The sequence below is a fragment of the Aptenodytes forsteri genome, unplaced genomic scaffold (assembly GCF_000699145.1).
Source record: "Aptenodytes forsteri isolate BGI_AS27 unplaced genomic scaffold, ASM69914v1 Scaffold15, whole genome shotgun sequence".
Taxonomy (NCBI): Eukaryota; Metazoa; Chordata; class Aves; order Sphenisciformes; family Spheniscidae; genus Aptenodytes; species Aptenodytes forsteri.
The window spans coordinates 11,675,442-11,692,755 of record NW_008795129.1 but is presented as its reverse complement, the minus strand read 5'-3'; the positions used below and the strand labels follow the sequence as shown (position 1 = coordinate 11,692,755).

The 17,314-nt window shown below is 45.3% G+C and overlaps 1 protein-coding gene across 1 annotated transcript in view; it reads right to left on the bottom strand.

Moving 5' to 3' along the window:
* Positions 1-17,314, bottom strand: part of FBXW4 (F-box and WD repeat domain containing 4) — a 90,289-nt gene that overhangs the window by 42,775 nt on the left and 30,200 nt on the right. Inside the window, exons 2-5 of the mRNA XM_009278063.1 lie at positions 10,106-10,201; positions 7,131-7,316; positions 5,814-5,946; positions 3,206-3,300 (exon numbers count right to left, since the gene is read on the bottom strand). Coding sequence (XP_009276338.1) covers positions 3,206-3,300; positions 5,814-5,946; positions 7,131-7,316; positions 10,106-10,201 — 510 coding nt within the window. The remainder of the gene's footprint in view (positions 1-3,205; positions 3,301-5,813; positions 5,947-7,130; positions 7,317-10,105; positions 10,202-17,314) is intronic.

Below are 17,314 nucleotides of genomic sequence, written 5' to 3'. Positions count from 1 at the left end.
GCATTTTACTAATCCATGGAGGACAGCTTTGGAGACCAATTAAAACAGTTGCTGGAGCAAGCTGAGGCACCCTGTTTTAAGGATACTCTCAGACTCTTCTCTAGTCCCTGATGTGACAGGCAATGTGGGACCTGCTGTCCCAAGCGCACCGACCAGTACAGCTATGCAGAAGACCTGCTGAAAACCCAGAAGGAACACAACACCCTCCCCATCCCTGCTACCCTGCGGGGCACTGTTAGGGATCCCCAAAGCAATGAAGCTCTAATAACACACATGGATGTGAAGACACTTCCATGGCTGAAAAGGTTATACAAAGGACTAAGCACAGTTCTCCCCTGCACAGTAAGAGAAGATCCAGTACTCTTGGTACCCTTTTACCCTGCTTAATCTCCCTTACGGTCATCATTCTGTTTGCAGACCCTCCGAGCATCCAGCCCAGCATCACTACACAAAGAGCAAGGAAGCCTCCTCCCTAGTTCAGCACATCTGCAGGAGGATCTCTGTAGTGCCACAGGGAAACTGCGGACAAAGCAAAGCAGAATACTCAAAAGAGATGCCTGAAGCCAGAGGAGCTGCACTTCAAGAGCACAAGTCTCTGAAGTTTAGTTTGGGCATACAGGCACTGCCCATTAGAGCAGCAGTCCTGCAGAGCAGGACTACAGCAGACACAACAGAAAACACAGCTGTGGGTCAGGAGCGCATGGGATACTTTCTAAGGAAGCTTCACACAGAGGAAGATAGCACTGAAAAGCAAGGAGTTTCAGTCCTGCCCATTAACAGTTGAAGTTCAGTAAGAATATAATGCTGACTACTCTAGAGAGTTTTAGTCCTGCCAAACCTCCAGGTCAGGAAACTGCAGGCTCTCCAAAGCACTTTTGAATCGCTACAGTTAGAGGAGCCCTCCCTGCTTCTACCCCACCGCGCACAACTGCTTTGAGCTGTTCCTGAGCAATATGTGTCCATAGTAGAGAGAGCTGGTGGGTTCTCAGCAACGATGAGCCAAAATACTTCAGTGGTTGGAGCCTGATTTTACAGCAGTTCTACACCACTATCCGTTCTTACGGAGGAGCTCTCAGTTTACACCAGCACAAGTGAGAAGGGAGAATCGGGAGGGCACGTCAAATGTTTAGGAGGAAGTGGAGGTTATAGGCCACGTTCAGCCTCACTGAGGAACAAATGCATCCAAGCTCCAGCAAGAAGGATGGGGACTGCAAAGGAGGAAAAGCTTCACACACAAGTGCATGGGGAATGCGTAAGGGTGAAATATGGGCTCTGGCAAATAAAACAGAAACCACAGAGCTCCCCAAAGCAGACCTTGCTAGAAACCAGATATTATCTTTTTGATACTCACACTCATTGGACAGCAAGCAATAAAACCTATTAGTGAAAAATTCATCTCCCCTGCCCCTTGCCCTGGCCCTCCCCCACCACATGCCCTCCTGCTCTGATCCTCTCTCTCTTCTAGGATGGCTGCGATTTGTTCTGAGAAGCGACAGGTTTATAGGTTAGCCGACACCTTCTCTCTGTGGAATTTTAATTAACTTCTCCCATCGTCAATATGTTAAGGAGCAGGGTTCCCATTATACGAGGTCAGCAGCGTGTTTCAGGCCCTGCTATATCAGCCGTCAAATTGAAGAATTAATGACGTGGCTTTTTGGCTCTAATTCTCCACCCCCCCTCCCCAAAATATGGAGGGGGAAGGGGGGGGGGGGGGGGGGGGGGGAGGCTGGGACAGTCCACAGTCTCATAAAAAAAAAGAGTGCACAATTTAAGCCCACCGTCATGGGGGAGTCCACAGTCTCATAAAAAAAAAGAGTGCACAATTTAAGCCCACTTGTTCATGGGGTAGTTGTTCCACCACCTCCCATTTATCACTCTGCAGGGAGGAAAGTGGGGGTGGGGAGACAGTGGGTAAATATTGTGACAGAGAGTGTGCACAAGCGTGCACACCAGCAAGAGGAACACTGTCCTGACAAGAGGCCACCTCAGTAGGTCATCACTTAGGAGTAGGAAGCAGCGTGCCACTGGGCTCTAACCAGACATGGTGCTAGAGCCAGAGCCTGTCTGCTAGAAAAGAGGCCCTTGCAGCGCAGAAGACGGCAAAGGGCTTCTATCTAACATCCTGCAGCAGCATTAACACACATGGCACTTCTTCAGAAACACTATCTGTCTCAAACACTCGGAGCAATGGGACGAGGGAATGGCAAAATCATAGCAGGCCTCGAGGGTCATTTCCCTGATAATGCCATTAGCTCCGTACCACTAAGTTTCTGCTGCCTGCAAAACAAGCTTGGAAATCTAATGAGGACAGCAGTTGTGGGAAGTATTTTGGTTTTGCACAAGCCTAAAACTCACTAGTTGCAGATATCACATGGACAGCAACAACAGCTCTTCTTCCCCCCAACCCTTGAGGAAGGCTGAGGAAGAATCTCTCTTGAACACAGAAGACCAGCTTAACAGTGCACCAAAGAGACAGATTGTTGCTGGCCAGCAGAAGATTTTAACAGCAAGAGCTTAAGTTTCTCAGATTTTCACTTCCTTAAGAACAGAAGCACTTTGAAAAACACCCTGGAAGACACTGGTGTAAGTACTGCCATTGTCTCCCACACTGAAGTTGTAGTTGTAGCATTATGCCCATACTAGAAGCGCAGGGCTACAGGCAGTAGAAGCTGGAAAACCTCATACCTGAACTCCACTTCCATCCTTCCCAGTCCAGCATGATCAATTTACCAAGAAAACTGAGCACTAACCACTACACACAGCTCCAAGCTAGCTTCCCAAGCAAAAAAGCAGGGACTTTTTTTCTTGGCATCTCTTCTGCCAGAGAATGAGAATACAAGTTGGCATCTTTTCAGTACAGAAAACCTCAAGAGGATCCAGCTCATTGCTTCTAATTAGCAAGGCAGAGTAAGTCAGAGAGTTCGCTCTGCAAGTAAGAATGAACAGGTCCTACCGGGGACAGTAACAGGAACGCAGGGCCATTTTCACATCCTTATGAAGAGACCACTCAGCTGTTCTGGGGAACAAAGACCACATGCTCTTCCCTGAGCTCCTGCTGCAAGCACAAGCACCTGATCAGCCTCCACCCACATCAAAAGTCCCTAAAGCGTCACACTGGTGCCTCGTAGAGATTTGCGGACACACAGCCTATCCAACTCCTTTACTTCTCTCTGTTGGAAATTGGGAATAAAGAGATCTCAGTTACCTTAATAATGGGCTGATAGCAATGGACCACACTCGATCCTCTGTCTGCACTGTATGTAGACACTGCCCAACTCTGCCCGCGGACAGGGACCAAACCTAAAGAGAGAGATGCATGTTATGCCACATCACCCAGAAGGTGCAGAAGGTAGGATGCACGCTGCTAACGTTGTGCTGGAAGAGCTGCCAAAACTGCCATGCTCACCTTCCCCGAGATCCTCTCCCTGAATTCCCATTACTTATTTTTCAGGAGCAGAGCCTTCAATCACTGGCAGAAACAAGCACTTAAAGTTACACAAAGATTCAGCTTATGAGTATGACCTTCCATCCCACTGGTAACAGAGAGCACCCCTATTACCACATGTTCTCTAGGGCAGCACTCAACGCAGAGACTTCTCATCTTCTGTAGTCAAATAAACAAGAAGTGGGATTTGTTCAAATTTCTACTGTTCTCTTGAACAGTGTGGGAAGACTCTGTACCATCCCTGGAAAACTTCCATTCATATTATCTATAAAATTAATCATTTGCTATCCTGTAAAAGAGTTTTTTATAAACCCACCCCCTTTCGACCAAGTTCCTTAAGTGTATCCCAGGCTATTTTCAAACAGCCCCCCCTTGCTCACTGACAATGTGAGACAATCTCTTCCCTCCCCCATCTGTGCACACATGCACATCCCCTTCCACCAGTTCACCACACCCCCCCGCTTTGTTTCTGGGTCCTAATAAAGTCCCCCAGATTCTTGCTGGGGTCTCTGCTCGTGGCCCTCATTTCCCCCACTTTGCCCTCATTCTTGGCCCACAGGACTGGAGCGCCCCAGTTCTCTGTAACCGACCCCCAATGTTTCACTTCAAGACTTCAAAGCTGGGAGTGCCCTATTTGTTTGTTTGTTGATAATGCCCCGGATTGCAGGCTATTCTTGTCAGCGGGGAATTTAGCACCTAGTGTCAGCAAAAGCAGCAGAAAAGCTTAACTCTTTTAAGGCATCCCTATCTCCTACAGGTTAAAAATATTGCTCAGAACACACTATCTGGTGCCTATCACACAGGAATGTACATTAGCAGCTCTTCAGGGCTTAGCCCTAATCAACACTCAGCAGAGCCCTCAATAGCTTAGACACTTAGAGCCCCTTTAAAAGGCTGGTAGGGATTCCCTTCCACCCTCCAAGAGTCTCATTCATGCAAACAAGGCAGCCTACAAAAAGAGATGATAAAAAATAAGAGGTGAACATCCCTAGAGCCTATGCTGTGGGGAGCACTGGGTGGGCAAGATCTCACGCTAGCGCCAAGAAAAACAGCCTTAAATTCCCCTCTGGCCTTCAGGAATTTGTTCTCAGGGTTGGGGAGGTCTGTCCTCCAGCTGCCAGCAAAGCAGCAAGAAGGCACTCTCCCAGCAAAGAGGCTCCACAGAACAGAGAGGAGCAGCCCTGCTTAAATGTGAGACAAAGCAGCATCAAGGCCTTGCTCCCAGGAGGCAAGCAGCATCCCCAACAGTGCCCTTTGCATCTGAACAGTGCTCTACTTGGGAATGATTTTACCCAGGAGTGCACCCATACAGAGGGACGAACAAGAGTAGATACGATCATGCTGCTCAGCAGCCTGTCAGATAGTTCTCCATTACCACACAGTTCCTATAAAACCTTGAAAGAGACTTTTTAAGCCTTTCTTTGCCCCAACTTCCCCTCTTGCAAAATAGGAATAGCAGTTTTTCCTCTTACCTCTGTTAATGCTCTACGATATGTACCAGGGACCAAGAGTATCCATCAGCCTGCCCTGAGCAACAGGCAAAGCTTTCAACATGCAGCAACCATTTCTAACAATGAAATGAGTGGTTGTGAAGATGCTACAGGTACTGCATCATGCTAGCAGGACAAGGGTGAAACACCTACGTGGAGTTTCCTAAACTACTAAAACAGAGCTGGTTACAGCTCAGGAGAACAACTCTCCAGGTCAATGTAGGAACACAGCATTGCCAACCAGATCCAGAAGGACAAAAATCAACAAGGTCCTGCCTCAAAAAGAAATAGCCAAAAATTACGTGACAGGATTCAGTGATGCTAATGGAAGAGAAAAATGGGAGCTAACAGTATTCACAGACTAACTTCACTCCTGGTCTGCAAACCAGGAACCATTAAAAAAATAAAACAAAAAAACAAAACCACAAACAAATAAACCACAACCCCACAGATGTGGAAACAACATCATGCTATCCCTTAAAGGGATCGGATATACAACAGAGAGTATGTGAAGCAGCACTGCATCACAAAGCAAGGATGTGCTTGAGATACATACGGCAAATTTCAGACTAACTGGCATGGACCTCTGCTACAGTGTTAGACAGATGTACAGTGAAAGAAGCAAAATGTCAGCTGCTGCCTTCTGCACTTCCTAGTTTAAACCAGCAGCTGATGTCATAAAGTACTGCCAAATCTCTTTCTTAAAAGCTTGGCACAGCAGGTGTCTTTTCAGAGACATGAGCCTATGCCAAGATACCTGGCGCTCCTCCTGCAGACATACAAGACAGGGCTCACAACTGTTCTGCTGACAAACATTCATGGCACAAGACCTTTGAGGTCACCTCTGCAGCAGCACCTGCTGGAACATCACTGCTCACCTTCGCTGTTCTGTCCCGGGAGCCGCTGACAATGAGGCCACCTTGGAAGTCCACACAGTTCACCTCCTGTTCGTGCGCAGAGAACTTGACGCTGTAGGAGCCATGGATCTTGTGAAGGACAATATTTCCATCTCTGAAAAACAAATCCCCAGGCAAGGACTCTGTATCAGCTGGATCTCCCTTGCCCATGCAACTTCCATTAGTGCTTAGGAGCGCCACAAGAAGACCAGGACTGATCTCCCATGGGAGCTGAAATTCATGCATTATTAACCCTCCACTCCTCACACATCACCTGTTCTCTTGCAATCCCACATCTGGCCAGTCAAAGCCTGATCTGCCACACATGAAAATTTTCCTGGCTGTCTTTCTACCCTCCACTTCGTGTTAAGCTGCAGAAACTAGCAGAGCAGCCATTCCTCCTCCTACTGCTTTGAGCTTGCCAGAATCCTGGCTGGATGCTGAAAGGCTGGTGTAAGGGAACAAGTGAGAGGTCACTCTCACCCATGTCCAAGCCTCAGCTTTTCATTCATTTCAGAGCAGCCGTGCAGGGTATTGTGCTTTGAATTAACTACAAAGACATTTAGACTTTTTTCAACCAACACAGTTACTGGAATTTTAAACGCATGCCTTCATTTTCACCTGAATTTTGGGCTACAGTTCACAGGGGAGAGTCTCAAGATATCCAGGGCAGACAGCCATGCTTGCATCTCCCAATTTTGTGCTTAAGTGCTGTGTATATTAATAGCTAAAACTTTATAAATAACAGTTCTGTCATTTGCTGTAATTGAAAAAGGCCAGTCAAATGCAAAATTAATTGGAGAAGTGTGCGTGTGCTGGAACGCTTGGCAGTTTTCCTCCTCTCTGCAATTATATCAGTAGGTCTAACAAACATATACTTGTCTCTAGAAAGCTTTATGCACCACTGCGGTCGCAGTTAACCAGCAGTTCTGAATATCAGAACACAGTCTAGCTACTCTCACTCTAACAGGGAAAGAAATGAAAATTGCACATCAGTCAGGATTGTCTGATCAGTCAATCCTGACTAAACAATCCTGTGGACATCTACACAAATTCAAAAGAGAAAAGGACATTTTATAAGGTCAACAGCATGAGACTCAGCTCTTCCACTGCTGTAGTAGAAGATTTTTCAGGACACAACCAAATCATAAGAGAGGAAGCAGCAGCAATTGAACACAGCCAAGCATGAGGACACTGTGTACCAAGATTGACCCCCCTGCTCCGGGCTGGAGTTAGTTACACAAAACCTTTCCAACTTCACTGCCACACTCCTTGGGCTCCTTCATTCACCCAACTTACCCCCCTCCACTGACGATGTGGGAGTTGACAAGAACAAAGCGACATACGTCCTCCTGGTGGCCAGAGAAAATAGCTTGAGGGTGACGCTGCAAACCTGTACCATCTGGACAGAGCCGGTAGGCCTGGATGTTCTCCGCTTGAGACAGGTAGAGATACTCGCCATCCAGCTCCATCCAGGGCATCAAACTGCAAACAGAGAGCAGATTGGGGGGGTGCAGGGGTGGGGAGAAGAAAACAAAACAAAAAACCTCACACACAAAATGGAAAAAAAAAACCTGCACATGTAAACATATCAACAAAAGCAAATGCCCACTCAAGAAAACTGTGAAGTTGGAGCTGCTGGTCACATGCAAAAGCAGGGCTTAATATAGTAGCACAGCTAAGAAGTGAAGCTTCTCCAGCAACATACAAAGCAGATCACATTGCTGGCATTTTTCTAACCAAGAGCTGAGGAAAAGGAAGCATGGAATCTCTGAAAGAGAAGATGGCCAAGAGTCTAGTGAGTTTAGATAGGCAATACTTAAGGCTCCCTGACCCCTATTCATGAGCCCTGTACTTTTTAAGAAACTAGACTAATCAGGCTAGTGTGAGCTGTGCCAAGCATTTCTAGCAGAGCCTTCAATATGAGGCTCTTAGTGCAAACAGTCACTCTTGATCCCGCACATTATTTGCTGATGCCCAGCAGAGACCACAAAGCTGCCACTGTTTCACACGTGTCTGAGCAGGGGAGCAGGTCACATCAAATAACACAGGTCTTCCTACAGACAAAGTCCTCCACCTCCTGCATTCTCTGTATGCTAATACATAAAGCAGCAGGGTAAGCCTGAGGCTATCTAAGAACTTTGTGCTCATCATGTAGAGCAGGTATTTTTCTACATTCGCACCTCTTCCACTGCTGAGCCAAAAGCAATTGCAGAGCAACCTCTCTTGACTTCTGTTGCCCACCTTTCAGAAGAGCCCATACACCCTATCTGTCCCTTGCTATCTATGGGACAGTGGCAGCTTCCTACAGACATGTTCCAGGCCAAGAACAGTGGACTGCTAAAGGAGCTGTTCCAAAGTATTTTGAAGATTGAAGTGGAAAATATGCTTCACTTCCTGGGAGACCAAGAAGAGAAGATGACACTCAAGCAATGTCTGAATCAAGTCTGTCATCACAAGAATTTTATTTGTACTTGAAACAAAACCAACATACAGAAAACAGAACAGGCCATAATGCACACTTAGGCAGTGCGCTCTTTGCTTAAGATCTTGCTTTTGTGTAGCCACCAGAGAATCAGCAAATAGGCCTTCTGGATATGGCAAGGCCAGATACAGAGAGACATGGGGCTTGCATCCTATGGGGCATGGGTGCGTGAAATTGTCTCCACTCTGCAGTCATTTCCGAGTGCACCAACACCCATGCAAACATTGAGCAAAACCAGAGCCTTTCCATAGAGCAGCCTTTCAGTTTTCAAACTATTCAGGAACAAACTGTTTTGAAAGCAGGGGGGCTTCTCATAAAAACCTGTCCCCCTCTTTTTTGCAGATCATTCCTCCTCAGAGTTCATGATTTTCTGTGTCAGCAGAGCCATTATGCACAGCCGCACCTCATAACATCACAATGAGAGACTAGAAACAAGCAAGAGGACAAGATTGCTTATTAGATAGAAGCTTCCTGCTTGCCTGCATTCATCTCCAGTAACAGGCTTTTAGTCACATGGACAAAGCAGTTGAGCATAGGTTATGATGTTCATTTGGGACTTGATCATATGCATGGAAAAAATAAGAGGCATCTTTGGACTAGCAGCTTTGGTTTTAGGCGGACTTTGATTTTCCCTTCGTTCCTCCACTCCTACGCAGTCCTCTAAAAGCAAGTGAATATCCAGCTTACCTAAACTACAGCCAGTTTCTGTGGCTCTCCTCCTGCTGCAGTTTAGCTTTTTACCTTTTTCTATGGCTTTTTCATAAGGAGAAGTAACAAATTTGAAGCAGGATAAATGAAAATTAGAGGATGCAGTTTGTATGGTGGCCTCATTAAATCAGTCCTTGCCTTTTCACTTGGGAAGCTGGTTTAGTAATGATCTCTAACATCCACAGAGCCTGTCTTCACAGATGGTCGCAAGCACTTCAAAGGCAGGTATGCAACCTGCACCAAAAACCACTCTGCTCATTACAGCTGTTCCCAGGACTTTAGACAAGCAGTGGCACATTAGCCATGGCTTCAATCTACACAGCACAAAAAGGCATGAAAGCTCGGTAGCATGTCCCTTTTCTTCAGCATCTAACAAACCATAGTCTTTCTCATTTCTCCTTCTATCTGATGATGTGAAGCCTGAAAATTTAGATGTGCTGTTCAGACAAGAGACCTATCTTATGCTTTGCTTTGAAAGCTGAGTACACCTTTGCAAGCAAGAATTTAACAACAATCTCTCATTAATGTCAAATATGCTTTTTTTTTTTTTTTTAGTGAAGGAGGGAAGCATAAGGTAGGAGAATGAAGAAGCATAAGGCAGAAAAATGGCAATTAGCATTTTAGATTTGTACATCCAAATCAGGGCCCAGGATAAAGCATGGGAGACAAACCAAACATTTTGAGGGGACACATAAGTCCACATCTGGGATCAAGGTATGCTCATCGTGAGAGCAGGACAGAAAATTGCTCACGGTATACAGCAATAGGTAGGAACATAACAGTTTGAAGTCTGTAGTAAAGATTGCTAAATCCAACTAGAACTGCACAGATCAGAACAATGCCAAATTCAAGCTCTTACTAAGAGAGGAGTTCTCAACTCTCAGAGTGAATCTCTAGGGCAAGACAGCAACTCCAGTTACCCCACATCCAGCTAGCCAGCAACATCCAAAACAGGCCAGCAACATCACTTGTAAGACCCCCGTGGATCACAAGGAGCAGGAAACATCTCATTTCAGGGCACAGATGCAAACCCAAGGTCCCACAGCAGCTGACACAGAACAAAGAGAAAGGAGCCACTTGCTTGCATTTCCATTTCAGGACCGTCTCCCTCCGGCAGCGTCCGTGCCTCCAGTTCTGAGAGACTTTCACCCTTTCCTTCACTGGAATGCCAGCCGCTCTGCAGACAAAGGAAGAGAGATGAGATTAGCAACCAGGACTGATGCTATACGGACAACAAATACACTCAAGCTGGTCACAGGTATGCTCTCACTCTGGTTCCACAAATGATGAACTGGCAAACAAACATTGATGGTGCCTGAGCCACACTAGAGCAAGCATACTCATGAGCGTTAACAAGAAAGGAACACCGAGCAGAGTGGGTGCTTATCAGCAAAGAAAGCCATCCCTGATGATCACTAGTGTACAAGCCTTAAAACTGATCAAGACCTGATCTAGTATACTGAATGCAACACAAGTTCAGACAAAATGTAATCAAAACAAGATGACACAGAAAGAAACTACCAGAACAACCAGAGAAACAGGACATCACTCTTCTAATAGAGACTAAAGAAAGCCAGTTAAGATAAGGACACCACCATACAAGAACGGATGGAGGAAACACTAGTCAGGAGAATACTGAAACTGGAAGCCAGAAGAGTGTGTCTAGCCAGAAGACTAGTAAAGAAATTGCTCCAGACCCTCATCTGCCTGATAATCGTATAACCATACAATAATTAGAATACCATAGAATAATTAGAAGTCAAGATATGTTCAAACTAAAAATAAAATTCATTCATCTGTATAACCACCCAATGCACACACACCCCAAGACGGCCCATCTTCTGCAGCAGCTCACCAAAGGATAGAGAATTCCACCACATTGCTGGAAAATTCTCTACTTACAGTCAAACAAAGTTACTAAAAGAGAGACTGTAGTTCATAAGCAGTTGCTGGGATACAAATCAAAGTTATTGGGACGAGCTGAGACAAGCCAAGATCAACACAGCTCAAGAGGTGACAAAAGGTAGGTATCACAGAGACCTGGGACCAAGGTCTCTTTAGAGTCTACATGAACATACCCAGTTCAAGCAGCTGTTCAACATCTGTTTTGTTTTCATGATCCAGGGTTGATTAAAGAGGGAGGAAAAAAGGCAGCTTTACCTCCCATCTTTCTCATATCATAAACTTAATTATTCAATATCCTTGGTGGAGCTGCTTAGGTAGAAAAGATCAGAAAAGTACAAACAAGAAGAAACTCTTGAAGTTATCCTTTGTAACTAGGGGTTGTGAACCACTTACTAGATTACAAAAGTTCATCCCACTTTCATGCATTTCTCAACAGCCAATGTTCCCAGATGCATAGGATGAAGGGAAGATCCCTGAGAGATGGGGACTGATGTCTGATCAGAACCAGTTCCCTCCTCCCATCCCTACTGTGCCCCCAATCCACTTCCCAAAAGTGGGATTTCTGGGTACTCTGTCATTTTTAAAACAAAGATTAGCTCCCTGTAAATAAACATCTCCTGTGGTTGTTAATGGGTGTAGGAATCTCTAACCTGGCCCTGGGGCCTGGCCAGATTCTCATTTTCCCAGCCTTCCTTCCATAGCCTCAGGCTCCTTTTTTTCTGCTCACCCTTCACTCCCCTTTCCTATGCTTTCCGGCACTTAGTCACCATTATAATTTGACTGCATTCCTGGGCATGTGACCCATTTTAAACAAAAACAGAAACCACACACAGAAAAGCTTTTTGCCCCCTAGAAAGCTTTGCAACTATAAGTTTATGATCAGTAGAGCCACACCAAATAAAACTGAATTTAGGAAGCTACGAGCTCTTTATTTCTCCTAGCCCTTCAAAAAAAATAAACTAATAAAACTATAGAGTTAGCCTAGGCTGCAAGAAGAGGAGTTCCTTTTTTAAAGAGAGCACTTGCAGGAGCTCATGGGGCCAGATAGCATCTGAGATGAGGAATACACAGCACTGAAAAGTCAGGTCAGGTCCAGCAGCCTCCTCATTGTTTATTACTCTCCCAGACAGAGTTCAGGCTCTCCGCCTACATCCAGTTCCATTCATTACTTCAGAACACTTCTCCTCCCTACACTCAACCCTCAGTTAAGTTCTCCCCACATACAGATTTTAAGTCACCAGCTTGCACAGTGATGGAAAACACAGTCACGCCACAACCCCCTCCCAACGCGTACTGGCCCAACCAGACATCCTGAGCTCAATGCACAAACCCTACTAAGACTAGATGTAATTTCCAAGGCTCCGAAAAAGGTGAATCCAAGGTCAAAAAAGCAGCCTCCATCTTACACTGCTGGTCACTTTTCTAGTTGGGGGGGCAGGCCTTGATCCTCCTGCTGCTCAAAGAGGAATTTCAGAAGAGAGTCACACATTGGCTTGGCCCAGAGAACCAGTTCACTACTGCAGTTACTCCTGTAACAGACACCTCGTTCTTTCACACAAATCAACAGTTCCTGTCTGGAAGGAGCGAGGGTTGGGTGGGGAGGACTATATGGAGGAGGTCTGGTGGGGTTTTGGGGGTTTTGTTTGTCTTTTTGCTTATTTTACTGTTAATAGGTATATTATTCATCCAGCCTGCCTCCTCCATATAGCAATTCTGGATCCAGCTAATTTCAACATGTCTTAGAAGCATCCACCTTTTATTTCCCAGACATTTTATTTATTCAAAAGAGAGGCAAGAAAGGGGACAGAACATATGGAGGCCATGAGAAAGGGGATGTAGAAATTGGACCGATACATCCCTCCCCTTTGCCAATACCAGGGCAGCAGAGACTGAACTTCAATGATTTTTCAAGTGTTGGTCAGAGAGATTTGATCCCCTATACCAGAAGAGAAGTTAAATCAAGCCCAGTGATGGAATCAAGTGCTGAGATATAATTTGATCTGCTTCGTCAACAGCACCCCCCAGAGCAACTCCCAGAATACATCAAAAAAGGTGATGAGCATCACTGCAATGCACAAGAACAGTTCTCAAGTCTTAGAAAGTTAAAAAGGGCATCACCGTATAAACTTAATCATTTGATAAAAAAGATCCTTTTCTCCCCTACAAAGACTATTTTGCTTCAATCATGATCAACACACTTTCTATACATGCAAATCTTTAAGAATTGTTCCATGATGACCTGAGACAATCAACAGACATCACACATCTACACTGAGTGGTTGACTTAACCAAGTACCTCTCACTTTGGCAACTGGATTGAACACCCAAAGATTCAGGAGACTAAACCACCTTATGAAGACAAATGCTACGTAAAATGCTGTGGAGGGACCACTATCTACCAGCCAATGAATACCTTGACCTTTCTTAGTATGCAATCCAGCAAAATACTAAGCCACGTGCTTAAAATTCAGTACATGCTTAATTGCTCTGTGAAATCAAGATCTTGGCATTCATGTTCTCAGAGAAGCCACCCAACAGTGAACTTCAAGACTGCTGAAGGCTGACTCACTGAGGAAGGACTGCTATTCTTACCAAGACCTACATAGCCCTGCATCAGAAAGCAACTGAAGTACAGCCCAACATCCTAGAACGATGACAGGAAACAGAGGATGAAGGAACCAGTGAACACTGAATGTGAAAACTCTATGAAATTCAAGCAAAATGTTCTTAAAGCCCATCAGAGTCCATCATTTTACCACCTCTGCTAGGGTGTCACAATTGTCAACAGCTGATAAAGTTACATGATCCGGAACATGCAAGGCTATCTTTGTTATTAGCTAATTAATCCAAAAAGCACTCTATCAGGATCCCAAACCATATGGTGCAATACATGACCTGAACTAACGCATGTTTCCAATTGTACGCAATCCTGATGGAAGCTCCCTTTACAAAGACTTTGCTACACTAAGAAACAGAAGCTGAAAATTTCTTACAGCCTGAGAGAGAGTTCCAGGATAAAAGCCATCCCAAGCAACCCATTTTTCATTTCCCCCTTCCCACCGCATCCCACCCTACAAAAAATTTAAAGTATTTTGCTCAAATTATGGATTTCCTCTCTTTCTTGGCAGAGTTACCAAAAGAAATGTAATATTCCTTCTGGAGCCAACTCCCCAGCTGCTGAAGTGAGAGACTGGGACTATCCCCCCGCAGCACCACTAACCCAGGTGACTTCAGCCACCATGGCAGTTGCTGGCCTGGGCCCCAAAAGAAAGCAACAAAAGAATTGCTCAGCCAGAGACTAAGCACATCTCCTCCTAAAGCTTCACCTCCAACAGTTTTTGCCTTCAATGATCTCCTCCCCAGCCAAAGTCCTTTGCCACCAGAAATGGTATTTCTGCAACAGTAAGAGCTTCTGTGCTTTACTGCATCCCTGGGAGATTTCTACTGGCCGTCTACAATTTCAGCATGTGCCAAAACAATGGTGCCTGCAACAACATATACCATGTTACAGAAGATAACACCAACATGTCATACGGTGTATTTTCCCAGCTGCATGGGGCATTCTAACCCACCAAAGTCCTTCACATTTTGCTACGTTGTAAGTGCTGAAGAGCTCATCTGGAAACACAAGTCTGCAGAGACCTGCTGAGACCGAATCTCTTCTGTGGACAAAATCTGCTGTCTGCATAAAAGCTGTCACCAGCCTGCCTCAGGCCTGACTGGAAGGGTCATACAGAGGAACAAATAGGTCACAGTGGCTAAGCCCCACTTTCAACCTTGGCCCTGTGGCAGGGATGGCTAACACAGAGACCAACTGCACTTATTTGTGTAATCGGGACACACCTGTTGAGTGGCAGGGTCCCAGTGCAGTTGCAAGTCATGGGCCACCAACAGACAGCCGAGAGGGAATAGCTATTTATGTCAGGAGCTCCTGTTGCTGTCCTCAACAAGTCGGCCGACTTTCAAAAACGTCTCTTCCAGGACAAAAATTCCACCTGAATTCCTTTAGCACATGACCCTTATTTAGCTTACCGCCATGTTCAGTCTGTCTTCTACGCTCCCCCCCTTCCTATTTGACATGGGTTCAAATAACTCTGAGATGGAAGAGAGCTCTGCAGACTGTTCTCTCACTGTTCCTTGCCTCCTTTTGTGTGTCTACGCTATCTCAGTTAGACGCTACCAGGCTGTGCAGGTTTAACGCTCCACCTCACAGCTCTCATGAACAATTCACCTGCATGAAGAAGCCAGAGACTCTCGTAAGAGCCAGAGCTGCAGGCAAATTTCTGTATACGCAGCAAAGACACACACCTTCACATAGGCTTCCCAAAAAACATCATCACCAAGACTGAGCCAGACCATTCTGCCATCAGATGCCCTATCCCTCACAAGTGATTGCAATGGGATCATGGCTAGAAACTCCAGGCAGGGTTTGGCCTCTCTCAGGGACTTATGTAGGCTTTTTGGAGATGAAGTCTGGGCTGCTTCAAAAAATGCATAGCCCTGGGAAGACCTGAGGAAACCTGCAGTTGCTCAATATGTCATGTATATTCTGATTTGAAAGAGTAGACTGTCAGGGTAGTATTTGGATAGAGTGAAATAACCCATAGCTAGTTCACTTGTGCAGGTTACAGGGATAATAGCAACAAGCACAGCACACATTTTTTAAGCCCTGAACTAGATGAAATTCTTCTTACACTTTGACCTCGTGAAGATTTTAAGGGAAGGGTAGGCAGGCCTGAAAGAACTCTTACAATTTCACATTCCCAGAACAAGAAGCAGTTTCAATATTGTGGAGCTGTCCTGGCTGATCTGTCCTGCCCAGAACTAACAGTTTAAGACAGAATAAGAACGAATCTAACAGGAGTTTCTAAAAACCACTGACTTCTCCAGCACAAAGCAATAGCTGTGTGCCCTCTTCCAGGCTTTTGCTGTTATTACAATATCCTCCCCAGAGTATTCCCCTCTGCATCATCATTGCCTACTTCATTTCTGACTTAAAGTAATGAAACTTCGGTAAAATAAGTTTTAAAAGATTAAGTAAACTGAAGCAGCTTTACAGGCATTCACACTCCCTCCCCCTCCAGTACTGAAGGCAGAGGTCTCCTATGATTGCTGCAGTTTGCATTTGGATTTGACTTGCACAGATTGGCCATTTCCTGCTCCTGCAGGTGTATATATTTTTCCAAGATCTGGAGAAAACACAGCTTTTATTAACTCACAGAAATGCTTATACAAGCTCTTAAATACTCAAAGATGATAAATTCATCCATTAATGAATCTGTTTCTCTGAACTGGAGAATATACCATGATCCTAGTGGGCAAGGCAGAACAGGAGACAGGGAGAGAGAAAACATGCAGTGGAACATTTCTGTATTTTGACAACAGCTATTAATATATTACAAAGAGCACACTGTCAAGCTATTTAGGTTGCAACTTTTAACTTGCCCTCTAAAATTCCTTTGTAACAAAGAGGAAATAAGTTTAGCCCAGCTGCAACTTTATTCCTTTCTTCCATGCTTTAAATAAAGAACCACCTTGCAATGAGCTCTTTGCCTCTCCGATTTCTCCAGTCCAAGGTGGTCCAGCAGGCAGGCACTGGATGAAAGTTTAAAGCACCCTCTGCTATTCCTGGCTCTGACACTGACCTGCTGCACAGAGGGCAGCTTGGTTGACATCTCTCCACCTCCACTTCCCCTCCCAGCCCTTGTTTACCCTGGCTATTTAGGCAGCAAGCTCGTCAGGGCAGAGACTGCTCTTGCTGGGCCTCTACAACAGCTGGCAAAACAGACACAGGCTACCAGACACAACTGTAATATCACTATACTCACCAAAAACCCCAAAGGCTTTGTGCTACTGCTCAGCTACAGTTTAGCTACAGAAAGCATTCTTAAGCCTTAACTTTTCTGTGATATGCTGCCATGCATTTTTGGAACAAAAATGCTCCATTCACCTTACGTCACGAAGACAGGGCTCGACTCTTGCTTCAGCTGCTCCTATGACTGAGTGAAGCAAAAATCTTCAGCATAGGGACTATCTTTTTACCATCCCCATGACAAGGTCTTGTTGCAGTACAGGTCTATACATAAAATTAACATGAGTATAGAGAACAAGTGGCAGCCTGACATAGAAAGACTTGTAGGACAGGTGCCAAGAATCACATCCATCTAAAACCACTCTATACTTCCATAATACTGACACAATATTCTATTAAGCATTTGCTTACTGCTGACTCAAAGAAGAAACAGCACATTTTTCACACTAAGAACGTGTTTTAAGAACCCTTCCAAGTCAGGCCCTGCTGTCCGTAATATACAGTAACTCACACTGATTCGAACCTAGTGATTCCGCCCTTCCTCCCCCTACCCCCCCCCCCCACAAACAAAGG